The sequence below is a fragment of the Microtus pennsylvanicus genome, chromosome 19, assembly GCF_037038515.1.
Source record: "Microtus pennsylvanicus isolate mMicPen1 chromosome 19, mMicPen1.hap1, whole genome shotgun sequence".
Classification (NCBI taxonomy): domain Eukaryota; kingdom Metazoa; phylum Chordata; class Mammalia; order Rodentia; family Cricetidae; genus Microtus; species Microtus pennsylvanicus.
This window is the reverse complement of record NC_134597.1, coordinates 18,616,309-18,637,167: the sequence shown is the minus strand read 5'-3', so window position 1 is coordinate 18,637,167 and position 20,859 is coordinate 18,616,309. Positions and strand designations below refer to the sequence as shown.

The 20,859-nt window shown below is 42.6% G+C and overlaps 1 protein-coding gene and 1 long non-coding RNA gene across 2 annotated transcripts in view; one reads left to right on the top strand and one right to left on the bottom strand.

The window, feature by feature from the left end:
• Positions 1-8,479: 8,479 nt before the first annotated feature.
• On the bottom strand, positions 8,480-17,138 carry Lmod2 (leiomodin 2). Its single transcript, XM_075953347.1, has 3 exons — positions 16,723-17,138; positions 9,948-11,315; positions 8,480-9,446 (listed from the first exon to the last, which is right to left on the bottom strand). The coding sequence occupies exons 1-3, from the start codon at positions 16,993-16,995 to the stop codon at positions 9,420-9,422; spliced, it is 1,668 nt and encodes a 555-aa protein (XP_075809462.1). The 5' UTR covers positions 16,996-17,138; the 3' UTR covers positions 8,480-9,419.
• The window catches only part of LOC142838073 (uncharacterized), a 43,072-nt gene continuing 38,117 nt past the window's right edge, over positions 15,905-20,859 (top strand). Inside the window, exons 1-2 of the long non-coding RNA XR_012908506.1 lie at positions 15,905-16,077; positions 17,583-17,694. This is a non-coding gene — a long non-coding RNA (uncharacterized LOC142838073). The remainder of the gene's footprint in view (positions 16,078-17,582; positions 17,695-20,859) is intronic.

Here is a 20,859-nt window from a genome sequence, read left to right as displayed (position 1 = left end):
TCTTCCAAGGACAACATGGACATTTAAACCCAATGTCCTAGTTTTACTGAGAGAGGGGACATTCTGTTTTGATTGCAAGCTCTTCACGTTTTTTAGACAAGAATCTGGAGGAAAACATACCTGTGTTTGTCAAGTTGAATGGGAGAAGCGGACTGAAAAGGGGTTATTGTCATGGAAACTACCTACTGGGGAACAGCGCTGATTGTGTAGGGAATGTGTTCTAGACAGTAAGTGTGAAGCAGGGTCTGAATCACCTTTGACCTTCAAAACCAAAAACCAAGCTGGGCTAAAAATTGTTAGACTCTTTCTTAAAAGAGAGGAGAATTTGTATTTATAAGCAAATATTCTCGTTTGCTCCTTTCCCTCCTCTGACTGGAGAATTTGTAAGCCCCCACCAACATTGCCCAGCAAATAAATTTTAAAATCTATAACCTGAAGGGTAATGAGAAAAATCCAGCAAAATGGTTTATTTGAGGAGGAATGTAAATGTAAAAGGACCAGCTTTTAAAGTTGTACTGTATTATTAGTTAAAGCTTAGTCAGTACCAGACCATGTAATAACACTAAAGGTGTTTTATGTTGGTTCTGCCCCCAACCAAAAGTTCAAACAAACAACCTTTGAGCTTACCCATGAATATTTGACAAAGGATGTAATATAATAATATAGTTGAATAGGTAAGTATGAGAATAGTGAGCATAGTCCTAGAAGTCCAGCTGCTTTCTTTGCTTTTGGGAAATAGGGGTGCCTATGATGCTTCAGTACACTCAGCCCATCCGTAGATGGAGCCCTGTGTGCTATGGTACATGCTGTGGTGGACTGGTTGCCTAGGCCTGTTTGGGTAGCTGCTGTAGGTTCTGAGTCAGGAGGATGGCTAATGACTGCACAGTTCCCCCCATTCTTTCTACTATATGGCTAATAAAGACACGAATTTAATACTGTTATATCTCAGTACTTGTAATCTGTGGTTCCTACACATTAACTACATAACATGATAATAAACTTTGGGGGGGGTTCACTTAAGAAAACTCATGGTATATGCACATTGATTACATTTTCTACAAAATCAGATTTACAAATGGTCCTTTATAAAGCCTTTACAGAGTGTATTTGAGAATTTTTCCCAGAAATGTCTCAAATTCACCTTTATTATTTTAAATATTGGTTTTACTTATTCTTTGATAATCCTGTACAATTTGTTTAGATTATATTCATGTCCCTCTACCAATTACCAAGTCTCCCCCACTGCTTTCATACCAACCCAACATCATATTTGCACACACACACACCCATTTGTAGAACCTGTTGAGTCTAATTTGTGTTGGCCAACAATTCCTGGACTTGGGACCCGCCCTGGTATGCTGGCTCGTTCTAAATGTCAACTTGACACACTAGACGGTCATTTGCCAAGTGGAAACCTCAATTAAGAAAATGTAGTCACCGCATTGACTTGTGTGAAGCCCATTGGATATTTTCTTAATGGTCGCTGCAGGTGGGCATCCTACAGAAGGCAGTGTCGTTCATCGGTCTGTGGCTCAGGGTCCTATAAGGAAACAAGCTGATAGATGTAGTGGGGAGAGCCTTGGTCCTGCCCTGCCTCAACTTGATGTCAACTCATTGACTCTCCGTGGGAGGCCTTATCAACTCTCTGAGGAGTAGATTGGGGGTGGGGCGGGGGCAGATGGGAGGAGTGGGGGAACTGGAATTGGTATGTAAAATGAAAAATATATATTTTTAAATTTGAAAAAAGTAAAAAGAAAAAATGCTGAGCAGGCAAGTTAGCAGCACTCCTCTATGGCCTCTGCTTCAGTATGGCCTGCCTCCAGGTTTCTGCCTTGAGTTCCTGCTCTGACCTCCATCAGTGATGGAGTGTCATTTGTGAGGGGAAGTAAACGCTTTCCTCCTCAGGTTGCCTATGGTCATGGTGTCATGGTGGTCTTGCAGCAATAGAAACCCTAAGTAAACAATGGGGTTGATCAGTGTACCAGATGCCATTCCATTGAAAACCAGCTTTCCCTCTTCCAGCAGCAATAAAATGCCAACATCTGCTTGGCTAGGCGTAGGACTGTTGTAGTGATGTGCTTTTGTAGATCTTGTGAACACTACCAAAATCTGTGAGTTCATGTGTGTATCTGCCTCTTGCATCTAGGAAACAGTTTTCCTTGAACTCATCTACCTCCTCTCACTTTGCCCCCTTTTCTACATAGATCCCTGAGCCTTGTGGGATGGGGGTAGACCTCCCGTTTAGGGCTGCGTATTCTGTATCATTCTCTACATGTTGACCAATTGAAAGTTTCTTTATTGCTATCTGCTACAAAAAGCAGCTTGTCTGAAGAGGGTTGAGAAAGTGTATGATCTTTTGTCTGTTTAGTGGAATAATAGTAAATGGGTTTTCCCCTGGGGCCCATGACGTATCTAATAGGTTCTTGGCCTCATTGACAGTATCCATGTATGGGTTCAGTCTCGGGGAGCAGGCCTTAAATACATTCAAAAAGTGGTTGTTTATTCCCATAACATCTATGCCATTATTGTACTAGTAAGCACATTTTTGACATTGATCATTTTTGTAATTCACAGCATTCATAGCTAGGTGAGACTGGTGATTGCTTTTTTTCCTATAGCCTGCACAGCACATTCCAGTATTGTAAAACACTGTAGTGAGTAGGGATGACAGTTTCAGCTAGTTGAGTGCCAGCTAGATTTCCCTATTCCCTTCCTGTACATGTCTTCAGCAATAGGGTCTTACCATCAAGCTCTGGAGGGTTTTCAGTAGTATTGGCAGTAGCATGTCATGTTTGGAGATCTATGGGATCCCATTAGCCAACAACTCAAAAAGATAACCCATTGGTAGTTGGCTTTTGGTTGGGGCACCATATGGTGTCTACTTAGGGTACTCTCCCTCACTTTATAACCTCCATTTAAGTTACTTTTACATATATATGGAAGGTTCTCCAGTAGTAGGTGTCCTTATGGCTTCCTCAAAAGGCCTCTAGTGGTTAAGTTATCCTTCCCTATTTCCCTCTCTACACTACCCTCCCACTCATTACACCATCAAATCCTTCCTATTCCATTTTACCCTTTCTCCCTTTATAACATGGTGAACTAGTGAAAAGTAGGGGGAGAAATGGAGACTTGAGGAAGCATTCTATATCACATTCCTGTCTTTATAAGTTCCCAGTGCCTGAAGTATTTTCTAAACCAAAGGAAAATGTGCTTGAACACATGTTTTAGTATCCTAATGGCCTACAATAAAGGAACCTATTAAAAATGATACTGTTAGCTAGACGGTGGTGGCGTACACCTTTAATCCCAGCACACAGGAGGCAGAGGCAGGTGAATCTCAGAGAGATTGAGGCCAACCTGGTCTACAGCGTGAGTTTTATGACAGGTTCCAAAGCTACAAAGAGAAACCCTGTCTGGGGCGGGGGGGGGGGGGACCAACAAATGAAAATGATACTGTTACTACAAATTGAAAGTAAACAGAATAAAATCTTTCCATGAACTAACCTCTAAGGCAGTGATTCTCTCCCAACCTTTCTAATGCTTTGAGCCTTTAATACAGTTAGTTCCTCATGTTTTGGTGGCATAAAGTTATTTCAGTGCTACTTCATAACTAATTTTCCAATGCTCATGAATCCTAATGTGATGTCTTATGTGCTGTGTAGGATATCTGATGTGTACCCCTGTGAAAGGGTTGTTTGACCCCTAAGGGGCTGTGACTCACAGGTTGAGAATTGCTGCTCCTATAAGATCATGGTAATAGCTCAAATTCATGTGACCATCTATAATCCCACAGGGGACATTTTATTTATTAATTTACTTACTTATTTAGAGAGACTGGATCTTTCTACTTAGCTCTGGCTGTCCCTGGAACTCAGTATGTAAACAAGGCTGCCCTCGAACTCAGAGATCGTCCTGGCTCTACCTCACAAATGTGGCGCCACCATGCCCAGCCTACAGAGGAACATTTTTTTCTCTTAATTGCTTCTGGCTCTTTAGCAGGTTTTAGTAATTTAGCAAATTACAGGTTTGGAGGTGTGCTCACAATCAGTTAAGAGAGAATAACAAAAAGATATACATTAGTGAAGTTAGAACCAGATGGCTGAACCTGGTGGTGGTGGCGCACACCTTTAATCCCAGCACTTGGGAGGCAGAGGCAGGTGGGTCGCTGAATTCGAGGTCAGCCTGGTCTACAGAGTGAGTTCCAGAACAGGCTCCAAAGCTACACAGAGACTAAAGAAACAAACAAACAAAAAAAAAACCAAAGAACCAGGTGATTGACACTAAATATTAGATATAGATTGGTATGTTAGTTTCACTTTAACAAAGATAGTTCTTGGTGTAAACTATTCTCTTAGCATCCTTGAGGTACTGTTTTCAGCCATAGTAAATGAACCTTGCAGAAGTTAAATGATGTGTTCAAAGCTAAACAGCTAGTCAGTGCAAAGCTGGGTCGTGATTGCCGTGGGACCTTCACACAGATGATATTACCTACCAGTAAATGATCTGAGTAAGAAATTAAAATGTTGCTTCATCTCTGTAGACCAGGCTGGCCTTGAACCCACAGAGATCTGTCTGCTTCTGCCTCTCAAGTGCTGAGATTAAAGTGTGCCACCATCACCCACTGAATGTTTACTTTTGAATTATCATTTTTAAATACTTTAATCATCCCTTACCCCCATTCTCTCTATTGCAATTAAAAGATTTTTCCATTTGAAATATTAGATTAAATAACTGTCATGTTTGAGTAATCCCAAATACCTAATAATTATGTAAGAATTACATAAGAATTTATTGGGGGGGGGTGGAGAGATGGCTCAGTGGTTAAGAGCACTGACTGCTCTTCTAGAGGACCCGAGTTCAATTCCCAGCACCCATATGGCAGCTCACAACTGTTTGAAGATCCAGTTGTAGGGGATTTGACACCTTCACACCAATGCACATAAAATAAAGTTAAATAAACCATAAAAATTATTAAAAAAAGAATTTATTTAGAATTACCTCAGAATCTTTCTTGTGAATTTAAAATAAACCCTGACAATATATATCATGAATGTCTTTACCCATTCCATATGTTTTAGAAACTAAAGTCCACTTCTTACATAGAGGTTTGCTTTGGTTTTATCTCTTTGTTTTAATCAACAATGACTTGATTTCGCTTCGTTTTTTTTTGTTTTTTTGTCATATTTCTTTAAAGCAGTTTTTACTAGGGACATAGGCACACCCTCTGTAGGAAAATGACTTTACTCCATCCCAAATTCTGACAAATAAGATTACAGCCTAGTGTTCTGAGTGTCTGGAAAGAGTCACCAGAAAAGAAATATTTGCGCCTGGATTGTCCTGATTGGTTTTCTGTTGTCCGCTGTCTCTCGAGTCGTAACACCTCCCAACTGTGGTGTATTGAAAAAAAACAAAAGCTGTAGAAGGCTAAAGCAACTTCTAGGAAGATATCCACAAATAGGTATAAACAGATGTGTTTTCCTCTGATTTTTCTCTTTTAGCATAATTTATTTTCCAACTCTCCATCTAAGTCATGGACAATTTGGGGCAACTAGTTGAATCTTCTGGTCTTGTTATTTTTTATTGCATTATTATTATTTTATTGGTTTTTAATCTTGGGTAATGACACTCCAAGCCTTATCTTGGATGAGGATTATTTTTTTATATAAACTTACAGATGACAACCTGTACACTTGTAACCTAAAGTAACTGTAGAAATGTGTTGCTGTTTATGTAGCAGTGAGTAATGGATCATCAGGTTTCATTCAGGAAGAGAAAGTTAGTACTCATGCCAATAACTGCTCACTCTGATGAGAGTGGATTGGAATGCTTTTCAATTGGGTGCCTAATTTTTAAAACTTAAATATATGACTCCAAAATGATACGCCAGCGAATTACAGTGTTTCAGTTGGGAACAAGCTACTTCTAAAAATCAGTGCAGAAGAGCCAGTGTCAAAAGTCTCAGTCCTAGACACAAATTTATTTAATGACTTCAACACATAAGGCTTTAAAGATTATGGTTACCTACCTCGGGAGGACTTTTGAGAACAAGACTTTTATTTTCTGATTGAAAGCCCTTGCCTCTCGCAGCTCTAACGGGGAACCTACTGACCATTGCTCTGGACTACACATGGAAGCAGAGTGCTCCCAGAAAAGGGCCCTGAAGCATGCGCAGAGAGTTGCCCACCTGGCTGCTCCCTAGCCGCACTCTCTTGAAAACTTAACCCGGGGATGGTGGAGGAGGGGAGTCGGGAGAGGAGGGATGGGACCCTGTCAATAGGCTTTTTCCTATTTGGGACTTTAGGACAAGTCCTACATCCTCATATTTCAGCTGTGATCCTTTTCAGCCACATAACAACTTTGAATATGTGAATTGAACACAGCTCGCCTGTTTCCGCTCAGTCACAGTGCCAAGATGTGGCTATGCTGTGTTCCTTCTAAAGAAAGCACACCTTTCTAACCTCCACCGTGAGGGACCAAGCTACAAAAGCTCTGGAACAACCCAAACGGGTGGGTTTCGCTCTGGATTTCCTGCCTGTTTGTGAATGTCTTCCTGGAAGCAAACTGGGGCTCGCTGGTTCAGCTGGTATGGCTGGCCAGCGAGCCTCCAGGACCTGTCCTTGACTCTCGGTGCTGGGATGCCCACAGCAGGCTTTTTACGCAGGCTCTGAGTTCCAAATCACATTCCTGACTGAACCATTCCCCATGGCCTTAAACGTTTAAATTGGGAAAACCTATTTAAACACTTAACTTTTTATCAAGTTGTTGTTTTACAGAATAACATTAAATCTTGAGTTCAGGCCACTGTGTGTACCATCCCACATCATTGAACCTTTGTGGGAGCTTTTGGTTTTGTTTTTTGTTTTTCATTAGTGTGTGTGTGTGTGTGTGTGTGTGTGTGTGTGTGTGTGTGTGTGCGTTTTATGTCTGGTCACATTTGTATTTAAAAATCCATATTGTTGTCCTATCCGAGAGGCTGCCCTTCTGTCTGTGTCTGTCTTAGGTAAGGGTCTGTGGTAAAATGTTGGCTCACCAACAAAAGCCATCCAATGCCTGCTTTTGAACAAGTTCAAGTAAAGAAGTGCTTGAGGCTCCTGAAAGGGTTGATGACCTTGGCATTTCCACAGTTTTGATGTGGTGGTGGGGGGGAGGGGGTTTCTGATTCTGTGACATCCCCAGCACACAGCAGAATAGCTCATGCTTGGAACCGTTGGGTACGTAAGTGCACAGTCTATGAGGAATGTTGTTAGCGCCTCCTGACACTAGATTACGTCAGGACCAGGTTCTAGTTCCTTGTTTTCCTAACTCGGTGTTTGGAAGAATGTCCGGCTATGTAGTAAGCACTTGGAAAATACTCGTGGAAATCGAGTGTGTTGATCTTGGGGCTACTGTTCAAAGTTTCAGAACAATCCTTTGCCTTTATATCATGTTATCTGGTGATTAATGGAAATGAAAGTCTGCCTTAAGACCCTCATAGAAGGAAAAGATGGTCTTACCTTTACACACACACACACACACACTTCTCATACCTGAAAAAACTTATTCAAGAAAGGAAGTTCTTAGGAAATCTTTACAAGAACATACTGGTTTGCTCCAGTCTTTGAGTCATCTCAGCGTAGACATGGAAGGTGTCCCTACTGCCTCCTCTCACTCCTAGGTAGTAAGTATCTCAGGGCAGGTGGTAATTCAGGATCTTGCTGACTATAGAGTCATTCAGCACCTGTGGCCGGGGAGCACTGCCTGGGAAGCAGAGTGAGCCTCAGTGTTTTTGGCCCCGTTTCGAATCAGGATGAGGTGTATTTTCAGAGAGCAATGTGCACGTATAACTCACCACCTAAACACTTCATCTGGTCTGGGGCAGTCTTTCCCTCAGGGAGTTGAATGCTTTTTATAGGAGATGAACTAATAGGCTTTGACCCCAGCTTTTGTCAGTTCTCGGGCTGGTGAGTGACGGCTGTCATAATGCTCTGCCTATTTGCAGCACTGGACCCTGATAAAACATGCTCTACAGGGCTTTTCGTTGAGAATTAACGTGCTCACTGGATGCCTAAGAACCTCATACTTGTCTTTATTCTGAATCTTGTAATATGCTGTTTGGTGAGGGCCCATGTCTCTACATCCCACTTCTCATAAGTCCTGCATTCTCCTAAGGTTCACAGAGATCCAGTAAGGCAGGCTTTTGCAGTGCAATGTGGAAACATGTCAGTTAGTCCCTGGATTCTGGGGAGAAGACTTAGCTTCCATAGCTAAGCACTTCCTGGTAACACAAATGCTATCAGCTGGCCTCCTTTGGGAAGTTCTGTGTGGTCTTCCTAATGATGTTATTTATCAGGACCCTTTCCTCCTCTCTCTTCCCCTCTCGCTTCTTACCCTAGGTGTACCAGAACCTGTCTCTGCAAGCAAAGGTCAGGAAAAAGGAAGGTCTGAGTTTCTGTTCTGAGTTAACATGTACAGGAACAGAAGCATACACACACCTTCCACCTTACGTAAAACATGATTTTGCACACTAGTGGAAAGGGTGAAAATAGTGAAGACACGCCCACGGGGAACAGCAGTTTACACTGGGTGTCTGGGAATGAAGGCCCTCGGGAGACTAGCATCTGGGTAAGAGCAGTGAGCAGCAGTGCATAACAGCCTAGGCTTTGCAGCCAGTGATGCTCAGCTTCACATTAGCCGCTGCTCCTCCATTTCTCGCCTGTCTGATGGAGAGAGCACGTCTTCATGCCGTGAAATACGCACAAAATAACAGTTCAGACAATGACCCTCATCTACCGCCTGCTAATGTGAATCTCAGGCACTGACTAAACGTACGGCCTCTGGAATCTTCTTTGGTTCCAGTTATTCTTTCTAAGAGATGGGATGAGTGAAAGAAATAATCCTGAGAATTACATGATCATCTTCATTGGAAGTTCTTGAGGTTTATCTTCTGGAAAGAGATCTAGAATTTCTTGAGCATGAAGAAAGAAAGCAAATGCTAAGAGCATGAACCCTTTTGGTGTGAGAACGTAATGATTTTAATATTTAGCAATATTACATACATAGCCAGCAGATGTATTAACTCAGAAAAATAATAGTTTCTCTTTTTTAAAAAAAGAAAAAAATTAATCTAAGGTTATTGGGGTTACAAAAATAATAGCACATTTCTTTAAGTGATTTGCACTCAGTCACCGAGACACCAGAGCTGCAAAGAAATCTTGCTGGCCTCTGCCCGCATAAATCTTATGACATTAAAAAAAAGTTTATTTTCATATTTACAGAAAAAAACGTGCTGGTTGCTTCTTAAAATTCCCTTTGGAATTCCACAGTGACACTATTGTTGAAGTCGGGAACATTTCAGATTAACGAAGGCACTTTGGAAGCAGCTTGCAAGGCACCTCAGGTCACACCACTACACAGTTCCGGGTCCTCTTCTACAGGCGGATTTATCTCAGAGCCTCGGGAACTTCCACCTACAAAGACAGGGCATGGCCTTTCAATCAAGTAAATCACCGTCGTTGTCACCGCCACCACCTGTAGGGTCTACCTTTAGCACTTTACCCTGAGGGGAATTTGAATGTAGATTATGATTGCCGAGTGGTGATTACCCACATTTATAAATTTGCTAGTAAATAAATCCTTTGCAGTTTTGGGGTGAAAATTCTGAGAAGTGATTAATCTTTTCAGGATGCTGATAATACTTCTTTTTTTTTTAATTAGGGAAATTGAATGTTTATATGTTGGAGTGTCAAAATGATCCCGGCTGAGATAAGTTGGCGCGAATGGAAATGTGTTCATTCTCTCACCCAATGTACCCACCCCTAATGCCGACTGACACTTGGCGTGCTTGCTCTCACATGCACAAATATTAAAAGATTCGTAAGAATTTGGAGAGGTGGCTTTGATAGCATCCATCCGTGGAGATTGATTCATTGAATCAATTTCACCTTAGGGTTAGTTCTGGGGTGACTTACCCTCCGGAGCTGTCTTATGCTGCTTCCCCGGATGGCTTCCATGAGGTTCTCATGAGCTGATCTCTGTGGGGTAGACGGTCGGGAGCTGTCTTCCATTTTCTTCTCTTGCACTGACCTCAGAGAATTCTTTATTTCCTTCAGGATGTTGTTTGGCTGCTTCTTAACCTTCTTCCCCTTTTTCTTCCGCTGTCCATTTTGTAGGGCCCGCTGGGCATTTTCCTGTTGTTTAATCACTTCTGCAATATTTCGGGTGATGAGTTTTTTCTCTGGGAGTGGAGGAGGAGGGGGAGGAGGGGGAGGAGGCAGCAGGTGAGGAGGAAGAGGGGGAGGAGGAGGAGGAGGAGGGGCTACCGGAGATGGAGGTCTGCTTCTCCCAGTGTGGACTTTCTTGGAGACTTTGGGAGATGACCAGGGAGACTGCCTTGGAGAGGCGTACGGAGAAGAGCCTGGCGTCCCTCTTTGCCAGACTTTGGTCCTAAGAGCGGCTCCTCCGTCGTACCCCTCTTGCTGTTTCTGCTCCTGCATGCGCTTTTGCCTCTGCTTATCCATATTCCTTGTTAAAATACTCGTCATACTCATTCTTGGTCCTGGGAGCTCAAAATGGTAGCCCAGCCTCAGCAGCGTGGTGTTCTCCTTGAGCAGCTTGACAATCTCCATCTCCACCTGGGAGCCCATGATGTGCCTCTGGTTGTGGAAGCGCAGCTCGGTGAGCACCGTGTTGTGCTGGAGGGCTCTCATGATGGCCAGGATCCCCTTGCCCGTGATGAAGTTGGACTCCACGTTGACACTGGTGATGTGCTCATTCTTCTTGAGCATGTCTGCAATGGCAATCGCCGCGGCGTCATCCGCGTGCGTGTTGGCCAGACTGAGCGTCTTCACGACTGTGTTCTCCTTGAGCGCTTCTGCAAAGCGGGACAGGGTCTGTGTGGTGATGTTCTCGATATTGTTCAGATTGACTTCTGTTGTGTCAGGGTCGTTGTTTTTAATCTTTTCCAGGGCGTCCTCAATAACGGTGGGATTTCCACAAGGGTGCATGGCGGTGGGCGACTCTGTGTTCCTCTGTGTCCTTCCACTGTTGCTATTGGTTAAATTTATATTTTCTATTTGACTTTTAAATGTCTTTGGCTTGGAGTTATCTGAGTTAGTGCTACTGTAGTTTACAGTTCCATTAATGTGTTTTGTGGCTTCAGTTGTAGCTTCCTCTTCCTCACTGTCCTCTTCCTCACTGTCCTCTTCCTCCTCTTCCTCTTCCTCCTGAGACTCCTCCTGCCCCTCCTCCTCTTCTGTACACACCTCCTCAGAGATTTCACTGTTGCTTTCTGTGAAGATTAGTTCTTCCTCACTCTCTTCCTTGTCTTCCTCTGCAACCTAAGGAGTGTATTGACACCATTAAGGTTTCCCTGCAAGCACATTTATGAGTTTACAAAAGTAACATAAGTATCTCAAAGGTCCTGGGGAGCAGGGTTAGCAAGCCCTTGTTTCTCACTTCTCTAGTTCAAGTAGTCAAGGTTTGGTTGCATAACCACTAACCGCTTCTCTGTAAACATTTATCTTCTACAAAAGAGCGGGCTTTTAGTGAATAAGAATAGGTGATCATTTTCCTAGTTTGAATACAGAAGTCAGAGCTTTAACTTCGGAAAATGCTGGATAAATTTTTCAACGTTTTAGGCATAGCAAGATATTGCGACAGATAAATGTACTTGCAGCATAAGCCCAATGGACTTCAATTCCCTGGTCTTTCGACCTGTACATGTGCCATCATAAATAAAATAAGAAAATATGAAAATTTTAGTTGACTTCACAACTCATTTTGTTCCAGTTTTGCAAATCTCTCTGGATTATGCTGTCCTTTCCTATTTCTTACCAAACAAGTACAACAAAAATAAACAATATGGCAATGAATTCCCTGCCCTTGATGCTCAAATATCACCAGGCCTGTTGGCACACACCTGTAATCTTAGCTAATTAAGAGGTTGAAGCAAGAGGGTAGTGAGTTCAAGGCTTGTCTACCACAGAGAGAGTTCAAGGTCAGCCTAGGTAATTTAGTGATACTCTGCCTCAAAGAGAGGGCCCAGGGCTGGGAGCTTAAGCCAAGCAAGAGTGTTTATTCCCTGAATGTTCAGTCAATTACAGATGTGACCAAGCATCTAACAGGACAGATGTAACTCTGTCCTGTTAGTCTCCGTGTAGAGAAAGCAGATGCGGTTTGCGGCTCCAGCATTTATCTGTTGTGTGATGGCACCCAGTACAAACATGTGGGAAGACCAAAAGCTGCTCTCTGGGAAAAACAAGCAGTAAACAAAACCTCTGGTGGATGCCATGGTAGAGCATGACCACTTGCAGAAGGCTAGGCTCCCACCCAGCAGTGCACAGGAGCAGACAGCCGCAGCAAAGTTCAAAGTGGGTCTTTGCCCAGCCAACGCTTTAAACGTAATTAGCATCTGTCCCTTGAAAAAGGATTTCAGGTAAACAGGATTTGATTCTAGCTTTGTCCCTTCTGTTTACAAGTCCCTCTGCAGACTCCTCAAAGACTGCTTTCTATTTGTCCTGTTTTCTTTTATTAGAAAGAGCCTTGGAAATGCCGAGAGTGTCTGTTTTACTCTCTTGTGAGTCCTCCTCTTTGTCTGGTTCGAAGCCCCATGGCCCTTCCTTCCCCCACAGCCTCTTCCATTTTCTACACTGGAAGCACTTTGGGTGCCGCTGTCTGTGGCATGTGCATGAGGATGAAGCTTTGGAAAACACTGTTGGTCTCCAGGTTTGTCTGCCCAGTTGTCACAAAGTAGCTTCCAGTTAGCTACACTTGTTTAGAGTGACAGGCACCAAGTGATGGCCTGGGATGACCTGTCCAGTCTCAGTTTACTTGATATATTAGGAGAAGAAGGGAGAGGGTGTCTGTCTGTCTGTGTGTCTGTCTGTCTGTTTGTTTGTCAAAGGGGTGGAAGGACAGGAGTCGCAACTCAATGACACCGAACACCCTGCAAGGCAGGCAATGGACCAGTTAGACAGAGTTCTGGCACTCCAACTGAAGTCACTTTGCTTTGTATAAGTTCTCGAAAGTGGGGTCTCCATCAGTAGTCTATGGGTATGTGCTGCATCGTCGTGTTTTTGGACTGTCTCAAAATCCAGAGTAGGCTGCCTTTCATACGACCACGAAATTTCATCTCCTTGGGTACTTAAAGATCTTTAAAGAACTCAAGAAACTAGACATTAAAATTCTAATTAACCCAATTAAAAAATGGGGTACTGAACTGAACAGAGAATTCTCAACAGAAGAAGTTCAGATGGCCAAAAGACACTTAAGGTCATGTTCAACCTCCTTAGCGATCAGGGAAATGCAAATAAAAACAACTTTGAGATCTTTAGCCTCTCTCTACAAACGCCCTTCCCCTTCGAAATATAGCTGAAAAGCATGCCAGTTCTCTAGCAACGTGAGCTGTTATGTAATGTCTGTCGATGCCTCTTCTAGGAGGCCACCTTTTAACCCTTCCTGAAGTAGTGCCTGGGATGTCTGCATTGACACTTCTCCCAATAAGCTACAGCCCACACTTTAACTGCTTGTTTGCCAGTTTCTCCATAGACTGAAATGGGTGTAGGCCCATGTTGCTTTCTCACCTAGCACAGTGCCTAGCGTGTTAGAGAGGCTCAGTAAACTTTCATTTACTGCCTGATCTCAGTTGACACTGGTTAACAACATCTCATAGGACTATACCTAGAAGAAATACTGATAAGGTCAGGAGGCATAAGGTGACCAAGTGTCCTGGCTATTTGCCCAAGCCTGGGGGTTTACCAAGATACAGAAATTTTCTAAAGCAGTCCAGGGCAGTCCGAGATTGCTGATCACCCCAGGAGGGGAACATATGGGAGAAAAGACTGCAGCAAGGGGAACGGGAAAGGTCGATGGCCCACAGGGCGATCCCTGCTCCTTTATGAGTTAGTCCTGCCGGGCGATGGTGGCGCACGCCTTTAATCCCAGCACTCGGGAGGCAGAGGCAGGTGGATCTCTGCGAGTTAGAGACCAGCCTGGTCTACAGAGCTAGTTCCAAGACAGGCTCCAAAGCCACAGAGAAACCCTGTCTCAAAAAACAAAACAAAACAAAAAGAATTAGTCCTACACTGGAGAGAAGAAGTGCTCACTGGTTTCCTACATCTGCTGCTTTGGAGTTAGGACTGATCCTTTGGGGAATGGGGTAGAAAGGTGGACATAGGAAAAGGTGGGAGATGAGGTGGGAAGGACTGAGCGGACGGAACGCAGATGCTGGTGAACATGGAAAGTAAACAGAACAACAGCCAGGACACAGCCAGCCTCTTCCCGTTATCTCTACAATGCCATCATGGTTGTAGGGAAGCAAGAGGCTTGGCTTTCAGCTCTGGTCCTGGTTCTCCATGTCAAGAGCTGGTTGACTTTAGACAAATCATCTGGCCTTTCTGGGTCTCAAGAAATTGCGTGATTCTTATAGTCCTACGGTTAGTATGTGTCCTAAATTGCAGATGGGGTTGCTAGACCCCAGCTAGTTGGGCCTACCCTGCTAGTTTCCCATCTGCATAGCCTAAAGAGGCTTAGAATTTGTGCCTTTTGAAGGACCAGACCATGTTCCTCCTGCTGGGCCAGCACCGACATATCTGAAAAACTACCTTCATGCCAAGAGTCTCTAGTTTCAATCCCAACTTAACTGACAAGCTGCTACCCTCACATAAGTTCCTTAACTTTTCCTGGTCCTGGCTCTCAAATGCAGAAAGGTAAGATGAGATGAGATAAGGTGAGAAAAACCATTGGCCCTTGTGCCTTAGCCCCGGCAACTACTCAAGTAAAGAGAACTAAACCATTGCATGTCTAGGGTGCCTAGGCCTGAGGTAGGACACATTTATGTCAACCTAGATGAATAGAAAAAAGGCTGTCACTCAACAGGTGCTACACAGACTGTTCCTAAACCTTCAGAAAGCCAGTAGCCTCACTACCCCCATCTCATTCAGATCCGGCTCCTTCTCATGGAACCTCTTTTGTGCCATCATCGTTGAGACAAGCATCTGCTCCCCTCTCCCCTCAGCTGCTTGGATGTTTTCCCTGCTGGGGGGACTGGATTTTTTCCCTCTGTCAGTCAGCCCACTTCTGCTCAGCACCCTTGTGACTACAGAGACAGCTGGCTGGGCCTGTGAAGTGGGAGAAAAGTGAACCAGCTGAGAAGGGAATCAAAGTTCGTAAAAAAAAAAAAAAAGACAGCCTCTCTAATTGGACTGATAAGCCATTGGCAGGATCAGGAAAACCTTTGGCAGCATGAGGTGGGTGTCAACAACAGCTGACAGGAGGCTTTGCCCTTCGGTTCTCTCTGCTGTCATAACATTAATGACATTAAAATGCCTTTGTCCTGTTATTGTTGTAGGTGCCTCTGTGTTCTGGCTTCTTAGGGATAGTTGCATTCTCAGCTTGGAGAAAATTTTTTTTAGCAAAAATAGTTAAGATGTCATTCTATTTCATCAGGCTGTTGACTCTTATTTGCATTCCAAACAAACAAACAAACAAACCAAAACCAAATAAGGAAACCAATCAAATCCAACTTTTACAGGACGGTCATGGAAGAACTGACTAGCCCAGATCGTCACTGGTCATAAGTGTTCTCTCCTCGTCTCTCCCTCTGGTTTCTCGTGACTGCAGCCACAGTGGCCTTGGAAGATCCTGGCTTGGTCCCAGTGGCCCTTCCGACGATGACTGACACAGGCTAAGCTCACACATATCTTGCTACAAATGTGCACACAGCTATCGCCAAGATCACCAGAGTTCCCACGTTAGTACTGCAGCAAGCTGGCCACCATGAGCCAGTTTATTTTCGTTATAAATGATTTCAGTGGCATGCACAGGCTTTTAAATAGTGGTTTGTAGTCTGTTTTCTTTTTCTTCCATGAACTCAAACTTTCTTTCTGCCACTATAATGACTTTCCCAGGGGTTAGTCTTTTGAACTTCCTTACAGCAATGACTCATTGGGAAATTCAAAATGACTCTTGCCTGGGCAGCACACATGAGCTCCCTAGACCTGAGCTCTCCAACATAAGCGTGATTCCTAGTCTCCGAATCCCCTTCAAGGAGGAAGATTGTCATAGATGCATCTGTGGGCGCAGGCTTAACCCGCATCCTTGGTGAGTTTTTGTCATTTAGATTCTATGCCAAAAGCATGTCTTCTCTTTGGCGAAAGCACTAGAACTTGTTGGATTCTCAGTGGGGAGGGGGAGAATCTTATTCACAAAAGAAACAAAAAAATGAACTCTCTCAGTGGACACATGGAAAGAGAATCCTTGAAGGGACAATTGTCCGTACAAACTCTAACAACTTAAAGACAAACAGGAGGAGCAAAGAGGATTCTTGACTCTTATTTCCATGCTCGTTCCATAGCTTTGAACTTGGGCATTGGAAATATAAAGCTGCCTTTACTGCCGCCATTATTGCTGTTAAAGTATCAAGCAATAAATGTACTTAACTGAAGGAAAATTGTACCAGAAACATGCTACGCGACACCAGCGCCTCGGAGTATTTGATGAATCATTCAGACCAATACTCTCTGAAACAGTTTCCTTTCCAGGTTCCCATTTTAATCAGTAAAACTACTCTCACCAAGACCGTTTTGGCCTGGAAAATAGTGCAGGAATGGACGCAATTGGGCTATAAGAAAATTTAAGTGATGAACACTGGGAAGCTGTGTTCTCAGAAAACAGGGGTGTCTGGCTTTGGAGTGGGGGTAGGGTAAAGAGGATGGGCACAGCCAGGGCACAGTCTTCAAAGCCTACCTTTCCACACTCCCCAAGCCGTTCCTTCTCCAGAAGTTTCTGGGACTCCTTTTCCCAATAAGCCATCAGCGCCTCCCTGCTGAAGTTTCCTGTGGGGGTTTTCTCCGTCAGACTCTTTTGCCTCATCCCCACAGGAAGGGTTCGGTCTGGTTCAATGTCCTCCAGCTCCCTCTCAAGCTCCTTAAGCTCCTCAGCTGAGAGAGAGGCCAGAAGTTCATCCTCATCGATGGATTCATATTTACTAAGTCCCCTTCTGTAACCAAATGTAGACATGGTCCCAACCTGGTCAGACACCCCAAAAGCTTAAAGAACCAGGCATTCAAGGCAAGCGGAGGCTGACCGGGGAGGCAAGTGTCAGGCTGGTCGGCAGCTGGCGTGAGGAGTGGCCTCGGGAGCCTTTTAAGAGAGGTGATGCAGGGCTCTGACAATGTGGGGAGACTGAAAGCATGGGCTGTTTTAAGCATCAGACGTCAGCTAGACATTTGAACACAAAGAATGTCACATCAGTGGTGGATGGAGGTCTCAGAACCAGCAGGGATTATTCACACAGTGGCCAGAGCCATATTTAGCTGAGCCTGATAGCTGGGGAGGACAGGCAGAGTGTTTCAGATAGGAGTTGACATGATCCTCCCTACTCTGTGCTCAACTGTTGGAGGGCAAACTTTGTTTTGGAAATGTCTTCTCACAGACACTGCGGCCATGAACGGATTCTTTCAATATGAACCGGGTGGTATAATGAAGACAGAAGCTATGATAATACAGGAATTTATAAATTAGCGTGCTTTGTGGTATGCGAAACCCTGCCATACGGTCCCTTAGTTGTATGTACTTTAGAATTACAGTTTGACCCTCATTTACAGATTTTGGCAATTTGAGACTGAGAGAGTAAGTGAAAAACACTTTAAGGCTGACAGCTGGAAGGACAGAAGGAATCTTCTCCACGTCACCAAATGGCTGCCTTCTCCTTCCTATGTGAGTAGAAACTGGACTGTTCCAATTTATTAAAGACTTACACTGTGACAAACCAATGCTCAGCACTCTGTATATTTTGTATCATTTAATCCCACAATCATATGAGGAATTATTATCATTGTCCGTATCTGAAAAGCATAGACCCCTGAGAGATTGAATAACTAGTTTAGGAAAACAAAGCTAAGAAGTAGAAAGGTCTAGAATTTCAACCCAGATGGTATCTGAGCTGAAAACTAGAAAGACATTAATTTTTGATTATACATATGCATTCATTCTTTTTTTTAAATATTTATTTATTTATTATGTATACAATATTCTGTCTATGTGTAGGCCTGCAGGCCAGAAGAGGGCACTAGACCCCATTACAGATGGTTGTGAGCCACCATGTGGTTGCTGGGAATTGAACTCAGGACCTTTGGAAGAGCAGGCAATGCTCTTAACCTCTGAGCCATCTCTCCAGCCCCCCTATGCATTCATTCTTGAGACAGTGCTATATTATCTATGGAGTTTGTAGAATTTCTTGCTAATTTGAGAATACAGATATATAAAACTGTAGTGATAAGTGTGCATAGAAATATGCATATGCCAACACATGCACAGCTTATCATATTTATTCATTCAGCTGAGCTGCTGTGACTATTTGGGCTGTTTCTAGGCGTGGCCTGTGAAGAATGCTGCTGCCGACTCTTTCCTGAAAGCCTTTGAATAGTCATACTGTTTTTATTCCTCTGTAGAAGAGACGTTAGGTTGTAGGGTAAACTCACTTTTAGTGGTATTTCAAACCATTTATTGCTCACCCATGAATACCCAACCGTGGGGAAGGCTCCAGTTCCCTTTCAATGCCTGTTCTTGTTTCTTTTCCTGGTCACAGCCATTTCAGGGAGGACAAAATGGTGGTCTTCAGCTTTCTAGTTACTAATGATGTTGAGTGTACTTTCATGTGCTCATTGCCCTTGATGACATACTCAAGTGTTGTGCTTATTTATGTATTCAGTTGTCTTTTTACTAAGCTGTGAGCTGTTTATATATTTGAGAAACAAATATTTAATGAGACAAGTGATTTGTATATATTTCCTCCCATCCTTTGGTTTCCTTTTTAGTGTTAGAAGAGTAATGTTTTTGGAAAATGAGGTCCACTTTATCAACTTCTGTTCTATCAGCTGTTTCTTGGTGTTTATAGTTAAGACATCATTTCTAATCCCACTATGCAAAGATTTATTCCTGTGTTTTGCTCAAAAGTGCAGATTGCTTTTTAGATTTAGGTTTATAACCCATTTTGACTAAAATTTTTTGTGTGTAGAACATAAGATATACATATATATGGATGTATATATACATTGATATAGATGACTGACAAAGAGATAGACAGATAGATTAGATAGATAGAGAGATAGACAGAGATAGATAGATGACAGACAGACATAGATGACAGACAGACAGATAGATTAGAAAGATAGATATAGATGACAGACAGACAGATAGATAGATATAGATGACGGACACATGGACAGACAGATTTGATGGATGGATGGATAGATAGATAGATAGATAGATAGATAGATAGATAGATAGATAGATAGATAGATAGATAGATATAGCTGACAAACAGATAGATTTGATAGATGGATGGATAGATATAGATGACAGACAGACAAATAGTCAGACACATAGACAGACACCTACTCATCCTAATACAATCTGTCAAGAAGACTCCTCTAGTACATTGTTTGGCACGTCTGTGGAAAAGAAACTGACATGGATGTAAGGACACTGATGGGTGGTTCTGGCCTGTTGATATGTGTCTGTCTCTCTGCCACTGCAGAATCTCACTTTCTGTAGCTTGGTCGTGCACCTGAAGTCAAAGAGTATGAGTTCTCTACCCCCACTCTTGCATGGATGAGTCAGTTAAATATGTTTTATTTTAACTCGTAGTGCCTTCAGAATCAAAGGACACATTTCAGATAGAGAATAGTGAAACTATAAATGATTAACTAACTTCTTAAAATTACTTTTGTGTTTTGAAGATACAGAATATGTGTGATTCGTTACCACGCTGAATGATGGTCAGGGAAGGTAATTAACAGTATTGGCCTTGTTTCTTATTTTGAATCAGTAGCACACATTTTTGTGGAACACATGGTGCTTGTTTTTTTTAATCAAAAGATGGATTTGAGTTTTGGCAGTGCCACCAAGCTATTATAGATATATAAATCTGGTGAATGAAATGAATTATTCAGCTTAACAGTGATAACAGTGACATTTTACATAAAATTAATCACAAATATGCTAAAACTGCTTTTAAAACAATGAAATGAATATAAATTTAGCAAAATTCATTATTAATGACACATTAGGCCCATGGCACATTGGTCAGTGCAAAGATTTAGGAATTATGTAAAATTAGGAGAACTGTGTTTTACTCTTTTCCTTTAAGTTTCTGATAGATGTAGCTCATTGTTGTCTTGGAAATTACTGAATACACACCGTATGTTAGAATTCACAAACATAGACAACAAAGCACAGCAAACAGAAGGACTACAGAGATGATCAAACAAGATACGGGAAGTAAGGTTTGGGGAGGACATTTCAAGAGGTTTCTATAATGAGATGGTGTTTGAACACAGATCTGGAAAAGGGTTCTATGCATGCATATTATAACATACATGATGTGAGATCATAAAATAATTGCACTGATATTCTTAGGATAATAGACTCGGATCTGAAAGGACCTTTGAAATGCTTAATCCTCTGTCATTTCCATCTGTGTTGTATTTGAACATCGTCAATAAAAATATCCCTTGACAAATGGCTTAGGTCTATAAGAAACTCCTGTTTATATTGTACTGAAAATGCTTAGAAAACCACTCCTTATATTTTTAGTTTGCTCATTTTAATGATCCAGAATAAATACAGCCTTCCATGAGTTTCTTCTGTCAAGTCTTGAGTGCACCATAAACGACTCTGAAAGGGACACCCAAAGAGTCAGCATTAAAATGTCTTACCATGTGGCAACATCATTGAAAAAAAACTTGTCTCTTGATAATATCTTCCTCTGAAGAACATCTTATTATATTTGCTGTCAGTCCATGTGATGCTAACAACATAACTCACAGTCCATCAGACTTCATAATATCTACTTAGAAGTATTTCTACAAACTTTAAATC